The sequence below is a fragment of the Brassica napus genome, chromosome C5 (assembly GCF_020379485.1).
Source record: "Brassica napus cultivar Da-Ae chromosome C5, Da-Ae, whole genome shotgun sequence".
Classification (NCBI taxonomy): domain Eukaryota; kingdom Viridiplantae; phylum Streptophyta; class Magnoliopsida; order Brassicales; family Brassicaceae; genus Brassica; species Brassica napus.
Genome location: NC_063448.1, coordinates 28941815 through 28954034, shown reverse-complemented (window position 1 = coordinate 28954034; position 12220 = coordinate 28941815). Strand labels below are relative to the sequence as shown.

The window sequence follows — 12220 nt, the reverse complement described above, 5'->3', positions numbered from 1 at the left end:
TTATAATTTGAATAGGATTTTACTGAGGAATGTGATTTCGGATAGAGTGTGATTTGGGAGTTTGTGTGTAGTTTGAGAATGAGAGTTGTGGGTATATTTATAGGAAAGCAAGGCTCGTTAATTCCACGTAAGCAAAATCGTCGTTAATACCTCGTATATAAAAACACGGGCCTTTGCGATTCCTCGTAATTTCCTCGTATTGAAAAACACGGGCCTTTGTAACTGCCCGCTATTTCGTCGTAAACTTACGACGAATTTGCGACGATATGTAATCTTATATATACCCCCGAGCGCTCACTCTTTCTTTCCTCTCTACTTCCTCTCCACCTCCTCTCCATTTCGTAGCAATGGTAAGTCTCTCTAATTCCTCTCTAATTTGGTTAGTTTAGGATATATTAGGTGGTTAGTATAGGGAATTTAGATAGGTTTACGGATTTTATGTTATTTAGTGTTCATTAGGTGGATAATGTTGGAAAATATACTGTTGATGTTAATTTTAAAAATTTAATTTTTTTCTCAGGTTAAAAAAGCAAGACTTACTGCCCATTACAGAGAGATCTTCGGTGAGCCGGGTAGTCGTTTAGACCCGGCCTCTTCTTCAGCCCCCGGTTCTTCGGATCAGTAGACTGTCCCCAAGACTCAGTACACTCAGAGAGTCCCTGGGTCTACTTCTTCTAGTGCACCATCGGCTCCTCATGTGCCTTCCCCGATGGCTCATCCGACGATGCCTCCTCCTGTGCCTCCTCCGATGGCACCTCCGATGGCCGCCGATATTCATCCTGATTTGATGGTGCCTCCGAGTGCTCCTTACTCGCAGTACACTGTAGACGACATTCTCCGTCTGCCAGGCAGAGAAGGTTTACCAGTCATCGACCCCGACCGACCGGACGGAACTTTGTCGTATGTTGCATTAATTTTTTTTTAATTCGTTTAAAATTCTTTTATAACATTAAAAAATAATTTATATTTTAAATTTGTATTTCCAGGTGGGGGGTTGACGGATGTCTTGCATCGGACGTAACCGACACGATCAAAGGTTACTTCTCCATGGCACATCCGAACTGGAGTAAGACGCCTCACTACGTCAGAAAGACATGGTTCAAAATTTACGCTGTAAGTTTCTATTAATTAATTATATATACTTTAATTTTTTCATGATTTATATATATACTTTCTAAAAAACTAATTGTTAATTTATTTTTTCCAACAGCAAGAATATAATTGGGCCTTGGGGATCACTGAGAGGGTGAGGAAGAAGTTTAACGCGAAGGCGAAAGTTCGCTTGTTGGATACGGTCTCCAACTGGAAGGGTGACTGGATCATGAAGGGGTATGAGTGTGGCAAACCCGCTGAGCTCACCACGGATGTGTGGGATGGCCTCATCCGTTATTGGCGCCTTCCTGATTCCATTAGAATCGCACAGACTTGCTCTAACTCCCGTAACACGGTCGATGAGCACGGAAACGGGCCGATGCTTCACACTACGGGCCAAAAACTCCACGCCGGTGTCCGTTTGGAAATGGTAATTAAATATTTTATTAAATAAAATTTTTAATATATATATTTTTATTCTAACTTTCTTAAATGTTTTTTAGGCCAAAGAGACGGGACATCTCCCGTCTCTTATGGAACTTTACGAGAGGACCCACAAGAACAAGGCGGGCGTATTTGTAGATGGCAAGTCCGAGCAAATCTACAACGACGTGGTTGCTCGGGTTGAAGACCGCCAGAGTCAGCTGACCCAGGAGTCTACCGACGGATTACCCGTCACCTTATCCACACTTGAAGTGGATAAGATTTACGAGGAGGTAAATTTTCAAAAAATTTAGTTTTTTATTATTCATTTAATATAACTTTAAATTTTTACTAACAATATTTATTTTTTGTTTTTAAGATTGTCCCTAAAAAAAGGGACGGACGTTGGGGATTGGTTCCGTCAACGATGTTCCGAGAGCGACATCGTCTTATGGTCAGCGACGGGATGATGAAGTCACTGAGCTGCGTAGAGAGTCCGCTCAGCTGCGTAACGAGTTGGCCGCGACAAAATCTCGTATGGGTGGAGTCGAGGGCTTCTTGGACGTTATAGCGGCCACAAATCCGGAATGGGAGTCCATGTTGAGGAACATGCGAAAACAACATCCCATTCGAGGCGAGTCATCCGACGTACATAACGAGGCGGATGTGACGAGGAGGAGTGATGAATTCTACCAGGCGATGAACGACCCTTAGGTTTTTTTTTTCCGGTTGTTGTATTATAAATTCAAAACTTATTTATATATAAAATATTTTCATATTGATTTATTTTTATTTTAAATTTTAATTTTATTAATAAATTAAATAATTTTAATTATTTTTTAATTATATTTTTAAATTCTGTAAAATAATAAAAAGGAAGTAAATTCGTAGCTAAGGTACGACCTATTTACGTGGAAACCTTACGAGGAAATGACGAAAAATTATAAACGAGTATTTTACGAGAAAACATTTACGAGGAAATAACGAGGAAAGATAAACGAGTAGTTTACGAGGAAACACTTTCAAGGTATTTACGTGTAGTTTACGAGGAACTTGTTTCGAGGTATTTACGAGGAAATATAGCGACCTCATTACGTGGAATGTTGACGTGGTCTTTACGACGAAATGATCTACTTCGTCTTTACGACGAAATATATTCCTCGCTACGTTACGACGAATTAGCGAGGAAATATGTGTTACGACAGATGAGTAACGAGCAAACGTGGTTCCTCGCTAATTCGTCGTAAAGCCTCTTTTACGACGAACTCACGAGGAAAACGCCCTCGTTAAGATTATGTTTTCTTGTAGTGAAAGAAATCATAACCCATGCAGTTTTAGACATCGTAGAACTATAATCCCTTAAAATATATATTAATGAGATATTAAGTCAAAATCCAAATAACACACAACAAAGAAACGACAAAGGGATCAAATCCATGCAATACAATTGCATTTTTCACCCAATTATTAACATAAAATGTACCGAATTAAAAAAGCAACAATCCAAGTAGAAGAAAAAGATAGAAACAACCTTACCACCTTACCAGTTACCAGCTTACCACCTAGAGGTTTCACGGTTAAAGAGCTCACGGTTAGGCTCAAGCATCCTGCAAAGACCCAGATACGTCAAGTAAAGCACACGATCCTTAGCTCCGGTCCGGTGACTCCTGGAGTGTTTGCAGAAATTCTTGAGTTGCTCCAACGTACAGTAACCCAACATCTGTCCGAGAAGCAAAAACAACCAATTGATCTGACTCTTCCGTTCAGCAATGACCGGCTTCACGGCCTTGTCACGGCCACAAAGGTCGCATCTCATCGGGTCTGGGTTAGTCCAAAACGTGGGAGCTCGTTCTCTCATGAGCCTCTTGCGCGTCACGAAGACGTTCTCTACTTGGGAGAACTTCTCCCTCAGATTGTAACTTATCTGATACACTTTATCACAGTGCTTGCATTGTACGTCGCCGGTGATGGTGGTGATCTGCTTCGATTCGAGATTCTCTAGGCTTTGTATCGTTCCACGTTTGTTAGTCGCCCATGGATACGGCGGCGGGATTGTTTCGTCTTTTCGGTTACGGCTTGATTGCGATCTGTAACTCCGCCGTGTACTCTCAACCGCTGTGGCTACTGGTCTTGCCGGAGTGAGGAAATCAAACGACGGAGCGTACGGTGGCTGAATCGGTGTTGACGATCCTCGAGACAGTGTCGAGTAGCTGAGCGACGATGACAACAGATACGACGGCGATGTCACGAAATAAGGCTGAGACGACGGAGGGAATCGCGTCATCAAGTAACGTGGCGGCCACGTTTGCATCACAGGCGACGGTGGTGCTAGACGAAGCGGCGGCGGCGACGTCATCGGCGCGATCTGAGAGGAGTACGATGTTGGTGGTCGCAGACTCAGTGAAAGAGGAAGGAGGCGTGCGTCGTCATCGTCACCAGTCTGTACGCCGTCGTTTCGAGGCTCGTTCATCACCACCACTTGATTCGTTGCCCGATCGTCTTCCCAAACTCTTCTTCCGTTCCAATTGTTGTTGTCATCTTCAGACTGGACCCGTTCGTTTTGAGGCTCGTTCGTCACCATTACCGCTGGGTTATTTCGACGGCGTTGATTGCTTGTCTGATCGTCTTCCCCAATAGCTCTTCTCCTCTGGATGCCGTTGTTGTTGTCCATGTGGAAAGGGAAACGACGGAAATGGTGAGAGAAATTAGGGTTTCTGTACGAAAACGAATGAGACAAAGCGTCAGAGTGCGTGTGCTGGTTGTTGGTCTATGGGGAGTAAAGAAAATGACGAGAAAGGACTCTGAGAGAAAAAGAATAAAGACAGCGAAGAGAGGAGAATCTTTTCTGTTATGCAATCAACTTGATTTTCTCTCCGCTTTTTCGAGTATTAACAGTATTTTTTTTTTTGTTTTTTGGATAATCAAGTGCTCAAATTATGATAATTAAAACTGTATTAGTAATCATTTGCATATGTTGTTTTCCGGTGAAAAAAATAGATATAAACTAGTGGTATTCCGACGCTACGCGCCGCTACGCGCCGGATTCGTATGTTTTATTCTTACATGAATTGTAAATTCATTTTATGGTTTTAGTAAAAAAAATGTTCAAAAATGTTTAGGAATATGAAAATGAAAATATGTTGAGAGAAAATGATCTTTTTCTGATCCAATTGATACTGGTTAGCGATCCTAGTGTATTACTTTTTTTTAAAAGTTACTTAGTTCAAAGTGAAATAGCATAAGTGGTTGTAACTAATTGATTCAATAAAAGTATAATAAAAAGCCGATAGTCGTAACAAAGTTAATTTAGTTGGAATTTAAATATAAAGTAAAATTGATGTTTTATTTAGAGAACATACTTATACTGTTAAGTACCATGTGGACAATATATAGAAGGAACGACATTTGAAATTTTATTTTAGTGACTAATCTGAATATAAACATGTGTAATGAAGTTTTGTTCATATATGTTTTTATCTGATTTTTGGTTTAAAAAAAACTAATTCTGGTAATGGAACATATTAGGAAATGAAGAAAAAACATTTATATATTATATTGTTTAAAAATTTAAACGAAAATCAAAAGCAGTATGTAAATAAAACTGAAAATTGGAACATAAGAAACCCCCATATAAATTGTAATAATGCTGAATCATAGATGAATTTCCCTACATATGGGAAATCTTATATTTGTACGAAGCCATTGATCAATGCAGCGGAAATGGAAAGTACGGCGTAAAAGAGCAAAGATAGTTCCATTGTTGTAATTTCTGAAGTACACCGTGCATGTATCATTTTTTTTTTTTTTTGTAGTTGGAGGCCTATTAGTTGTGTCAAGATCGGTGATGATAAGGTTGACGTCATGTCTTGCAGTCACGTTTTGGTTGTAGTTTGTGATGGTAAGAGTAACTTGAAGATCATCAGTTACGTTATTCTCTTTGTCTGTTAGTAATTTCATCACGTATTGGGTTGTTTCTTGAATAAGTAGGGTTGAGTCGCGTTGCTCGATTTCATGGTATGTTAACATGAATTTCATGCCATCAGTTGTGGAGTCGTTAAAATTACCTTGATAGTCGGTGATAGATGGTAGCTGGAAATTAATAATAGATTGTTGTGTGTTGGGTCTGTTGATGTAGACTTGAACTGTGTTGGTGTTCGATTTCATGGTATGTTATCATAAATTCTATGCCCTCACTTTTTGAGTCATTAAAATTATCTTGATGGTCTGTGATAGATGGTAGTTCGAAATCAATGATAGATTGTTGTGTGTTGGGCCTGTTGATGTAGACTTTGAGTGTGCGCCGGGGATTTGCTCCTTAAGATCTTGTTTGGTGTGAGAACTCATAAGACAAAAGTGGTTCGTCATTCATTCTTTGGTTATTTGTATGAGTTCAAAGTTGTAAGAAGTATAAGGTGTTATAGCTATATTTTTTTTATAGATGGTGAGTTTAAATTATCGATTTTCTTGATTTCTTGTAACATTTTGTTTAAAGGAAATTTAATTCAGAAGCGTTTGGTCTTTTGAGTCAATGGTTTGTAATGAATTGATTGTTTGTTTTATGTTAGACTGTTATCAAGATTATCTATAAGCGAAGATAAGAAGATACAAATCAATCATTTTGCAACCTTAAAAGAGTAAAAGTCATATCAATAGTTTCTATACCAAAGTTCCTAAACCATAAACCTATGGACAAGTGAATAAAAGAAAAGTAACAAATTTTTTTATTAATTTTGATATTCTAATATTTAATTTATCCAGTTGATATTTTAACAATCTGTATTTGTTGATCTTGTTAAAAAGGCATAGGTTTTTCTCACCACTAAAAAAGTTATCCTGTAATTGTTTTACATTTTTCAATATTTATTATATAGTGAATAAAAATAAATTAATATATTACAGTTGATATTCAACACAAACATAACAAATTATTATCTCTGTTTATATTTTGAATTTATTGATATTTGTTTTTAAAATATTGTATTTTAAACTTATTATGTTTAAATAATATGAAAAAGAGGAATTGATTCCTCGTATTTTTTGTAAAAACATTTCCTAGAACCATACAAATATAATATTGCTTTTAGAAATATATGTACTCATTATTAAAATGTTATTATATTATAAAAATAACTTCTGATATTGATTTTTCTATTATATTATGAAAATAACTTCTGATATTGATTTTTATATTATCTTATAAAAATAATCTAATATTTTATATTGAGGTAACTTTATTATAAATTATTATTTAAATAGTTTTATTTATTTATTTATTGGATATTCTTCTTTTATCTGAAATAGTGTATATAATGTTTCAGATTATTCTCAGTTAAATTATGTGCTAAAAAAGTTCTCTTGTGGAAGTCAATAACCCGTCGTTAACGATGTGTCTGTTCTGAATGTTTACTTCTAATCAGATCGTGGTGGTGAAAAAAATTCATCAACTTCGACCTCTCAAGAAATAGAATGTAAAGACAATGAGTTGTTTAAGGTGAACGTCATCCTATAATACATATTCAGGTCTATACAGGTGGATGTCTTACAACCTTAGCGAAAGTATGGGTGGGCCTTTTGGTCCAGCATCAGTATGCCGTATAGATGAACGTTCTCATGATCATCATTTTCTTTATATTGTTGTAGTCTGTGTATCAAAGTAAAAATGGGTGCAAGAGGTGGCAGTCAAAAATAACTGGGCTGCAGAAGAATTGTATCAGTGATGTGGTTTATGGAACTCGCATTTACAGTTTTTCACAGTCTCATAATGGTTGCCATTGTTACGATTCAGTAGTGGTAGAAGGAGAATCACCACCAACGATTTTTGGGTTAATGCTAGTGGCTACAACTACATTAGGAGCAACAATAGAACTGTCTTTTTTTCTGAAACGCGATGGCTAACTTGTGAAAGACCTGAAGACAAACAGAAAAATCCATGTGACGTGGAATTACGTTATTCATAAATGCGTAATGTTACACATAACTGTGGAAAAGCACCTGTCAAGGCGAATGGTTGCATTGTATGTTGAGTTGTATGTGTTTCTTCGTTCAATGTGATCCTGAATTCCTGATGGCGCACAACTCACCAGTAATGTCTTGGCAAGAAAAACATAGTCATCAATATTGATAATGCTTGAAAGCAGAGGTTAACATACAGAGGATGTGAGATTAACCGGGTAGGTGGGTGTTGATATTTGCCAACGGAAGTAGTTTTCGTGGTTGCAGAATATAAACATCTTCTCAAGTATTATAATATCCGTATGTCAATGAACGCCGCAACATCTTCTCAAGTATTTATCAAGGTGGTGATTCTCCGTGCTACGTCAAACCCACTTATTGAGTAAATAGAACCTTCCTTAAACAGATCTCAAAAAGTGTTCAGGCTTTTCATATTGATGGAACCCTCTGATCAACGTTGCCGGTATAGAACATTCATATTAATTTCTGGCTATAATTAGAGAGTTGATGGTAGACGGTCATTGTAATCTGAGAAGCCAAAATATATTGCCTTGAACTGAGATGTGTCTTCTAGACCATCTCCTGAAACTTAAGATTTATCTATCTGTTGCATACATATATGTAACCTCTGTATTCTGTATTCATACCTTTTGCATCCAAAATCAAAGGGAGTAATGGTAGGGGCATCATCACCATCAAACTTGAATTCTGCAGCTCCTTGAAGTTCAACCATGGCTTCACCCACAATTTCGCTTCGTAAAGCTTCTTCTTCTTAGGATCTCCAAGGTCAGATGATGTATCATTGCTGCTACAACTGGCTAATCACATTCCTAAATACGATCCGTAAACATGCACACAAGTTTAAACATTGAACTTAATTTCAAACAACATATCACAGAATATCTAAATAATTCTACAGGAATTGGAGAGGCCACTGAGAAAGTATATATATATGGTTAAACACTGGAAAAAGGTTTAAGAACAATGGATTGGTTAAGTACCTCAGATACATTTGAACCGAGATCCTTAGGATTGTAGCTAATGTTGAAGAAGAATAACCACACTGGACCCAAAAGATACAAATCAGTCACAACTTTCTACAAATGGAAAAGAAAAAAGTTGAAAAGGTTGGGAGTTTTCTTCTTACAGTGAAACTGAATGGAATATGACCAAGAGCAACGATTAGAACACATGGAAGAACATGGATAGAGCTGTCTCTGATAACTTGAGACGAACCCATCATACTCGACTGTCTTGAACCCATCCGGTACCAACTCCCTGTGTGAATGAAAGGTCATCGCAGATCATTCTTAGCCTCCTCTGTATCACTCTTAATCCTAATCTATATATCAAAGCTTCAAGCTTTAGCTTAATTGTCTGCACATGGAAAGAAAAGTTTACTATTGTGTAGAGAAAGAAGTTAAAACTCTTGGAAAAGAGAAATACTTACATACTAAGCATCTTCCTCACTAAGGAACTCAATGAATCCATAACCTTGATGAAGATTTGTCATCCTATCTTTGGGAAGATAGACATTAATTGATAAAATCTAAAAACAAAAAAAAGAGCCTAATGTCAGAGGAAGACCAGTTCTTCTAAGTATAACCAAAAACCATAAGATAGAGAAGAAGAAACTTAGCGAAGATTGTTCATATGAATCAAAGCGTTCAACTTACCAACAGGGCATGCTTGTACTAACAATTCCCAAAGAAATTCTTCAGATAGCTACGATTCACAGATAAGAGAAACTGGGAAACACATAGAAAATCTCCCGAATCAATCTGAAATCTAAGGTTCGTGCGAGGGAGAGAGAGAAAGGAGAAGAACCTGGGGGTCGAGATTCCCAACGTAAACAGTAGCTTCTTAATTCCTCTCAGCGAAGTGTTGGCCTAGAAGATTAAATCCTACTCCAGGATATATTAGAGTTGTCGTCTGCTTCTCGTCATTTGTTTCCGCTACTGCACCAACGTCATAAATATCAAATTATGTTTTACAATTATAAACAGTGTTAGTAGTGGGAGGGTGCGATGGATCTAGTCATTTACTTGTGTTCTCGAACCTTCCTGCTTCCTTTGTTCCTCTTTGGAACAGTTCAGATTGCAAAGTAGGGTGAAGAATTCACCATTGTTGTAGCTTTGTATACGCCGGAAAAAGTTTAAGAACAATGGATTAAAGGTACAATGAAGAGATGATAGTGGGATTAACGGGTTTTGTTGATTGAATGCCATAACTATGGAGCGTTATTTCATCGGGGGAAGTGGAATGGGATCGTTATGTTGCAGGTTAGACAATAATGTCGATTAGAGAGAAGAAAGGGCATCATTTGATGGGCTTTATTTGAAGAGAAACAAACGAAGCCTATAAAAAGGTTGTTTTACTTAGATCCTACAAACTGAGATCTGTTAAGTCAATGAAGCAAACAACGTAAATGAGAGTGGACAGGTGTCACAAATAGCCTCATTCAAGATGATGAGGTGGAGAGCTGTATGAAAAGCACAACTCTACTTTATATATATAAGATATTAGGGACTTTTAAAACAAAATATCTTGATTACTAAAGATACATTTCGGTGGAAATAATCTCGTTTTTGAGTTTTGAAAATAGTACTGTTTTGAGGGGAAAATGATCATTTAATTCCTGAAGTATTTGAAATTAACACTTTTATTCTTCAACTATCTATTATGCAATTTGATCCTCGAATGTTTGTTGACTTGGCAACATTACACATAAGAAAAGTCCACGTTAAAAACAAAACGGCAAACGTTAATTTTAAAAGTGATCTCTATTTATTTCTTTTCTTGTCACCTTCTTCCCCAAATAAAATCTTAAACTCTAAATCTTCTACAAATCAAAAGCCAAACCCTTTGATTCATTTCCCCCTAAATCAAACACGTACATAACCTTGAATCTATTTTGACAAAGTTCTACCCGCTTATTTTCTGATTTCAAATTTTTCTTAACCAAAGTTTTCAAATTCTCATATGAATATGAATTTTAATAAACAGATTGAAAATTTTGTTTCTCAGATGTCTTGGAAAACAGAGTACCAAATTAGAAATCTTAAGAAAGAAAACAAACAAATCGTTAAGAAGACAAATGAAACCTAAATAGCTTTGGGGGAAATCCCGGATTTTCAAGCAAAACTAATCAACAAATCTTTCTTCTTTCTCAAGGTTATGTGTTACCAACATTTTTCTCAATTATTTGTGTTCAAGTACCAAGCTCAAGAGGTATATTGTCTCTGCAACTTTTTATTCTTGTTGTTCCTCTTATTTTACATCAGAATCATCTCTACCAAAAAAAGCTACCATAGAACATCTCACTTAGCTTTGTTTATCATCACTTCCTTCCGCTTGTTTCATTTTCTCGGTTCAGATTGGTGTTCCTTCAGTTTACGTCGTCGAAACTTTCGACTTTGAACTACAGACCGTAATAGTGTGGAAATGATTTAGGATTCTGAGCTTCTTATTTGGAGTAAATCTATTTAAACATTGAGGTTTTGATTTGGTGAAGAAAATTGGAAGAAGATAAAAAAAATTATAGAAAATTAATTCTAACGTCTACCTTTATGTTTTTAACGTGGACTTTTCTTAGGTTTAATGTTGCCAAGTCAACAATCACTTGAGGAGTTAAATTGCATAGTAGAGAGTTGAAGTATAAAAGTGTTAAATTTGTTATAAAAGCGCCGTGTTGAAAATGGAGGAGGCGCAGAAGTTTTTGACTTTATAATCAATATGGGTCCCGCTGTCACTATGCACGCATAGTAACTTCAACTTTTTCACTTCTATATAAATCGATCATTTCGATCGATTGTAATACACAATTCCTTCTCCTTCTAATAACAAATCTTCTCTTGTTATCAGTATTATCTTCTCCTACGGGTATAAATTTTACTCTTATTTAAATTTCTCAATACTATAAAATCATAAGTTATTTTATAACACGTTATCAGCACGATCACTCTGCGATTCGGTAAAATTTATTTGTATCATTTATACCATGTTATAATGGTCGGTATACCGCCTCTACTATTATTTATATCATGTTATAATGGCCGGAATACCGCCTATATTATTTACTTGTAATTTAATTTATTTATTGGTCGGCCGAGCCGTCTTATATCCTGTTTATTATTTATTGGTCGGCCGAGCCGCCTTATATTCTGTTTATTATTAATTGGTCGGCCGAGCCGCCGTATAATTTATTTATTACTTTGCATTGATCGGCTGAGCCTTCGCATGATTTGTTATCATAACATAAATATTTCATTGTCATAATTTTTTTTTACTTTTATGAAATTTTATAGATTTGATTGACTGTTTAATACGATATTTTCGGACTGATTTTTGAAGCACTCGATTTAACACCAACGGTCACAAAGAAAATTTTTCAAAAATTTCCCCTTTCTCCAACGGTCATGAACAGTGATTTTCATCTAGAAATACAACTCATTTTCACTCCATTTCATCATCCAAAACATTTCATCTTCTCTCAAAAAAAAAAATTTCAAATCGCTCTCCTCCGATTTTTCATTTCAAGAAAGATGATTCGCGCACTTTTGTTTTTATGTGCCATTTTTATTTGTGTTTCTATTTATGGTTTATTCGTTGGAGAATTTACTCAGAGTGAATTTAAGATGAATATCGGTTTAATTTTCTTTACATCGCTTCTCCTTGTAATTGCGTGTATTATCAATATAAATGGTTCGTTTTAAAATTACGAAATTCTAATAAAATATTTTATTTTGTGTTT

At 36.2% G+C, this 12220-nt stretch overlaps 1 protein-coding gene across 1 annotated transcript; it reads right to left on the bottom strand.

The window, feature by feature from the left end:
• Positions 1-2862: 2862 nt before the first annotated feature.
• Positions 2863-6382, bottom strand: LOC111209343. Its single transcript, XM_022709153.2, has one exon. It carries the CDS (start codon positions 4184-4186, stop codon positions 3071-3073), a length of 1116 nt encoding a protein of 371 aa, XP_022564874.1. The 5' UTR covers positions 4187-6382; the 3' UTR covers positions 2863-3070.
• Between the last annotated feature and the right edge of the window lie 5838 nt (positions 6383-12220).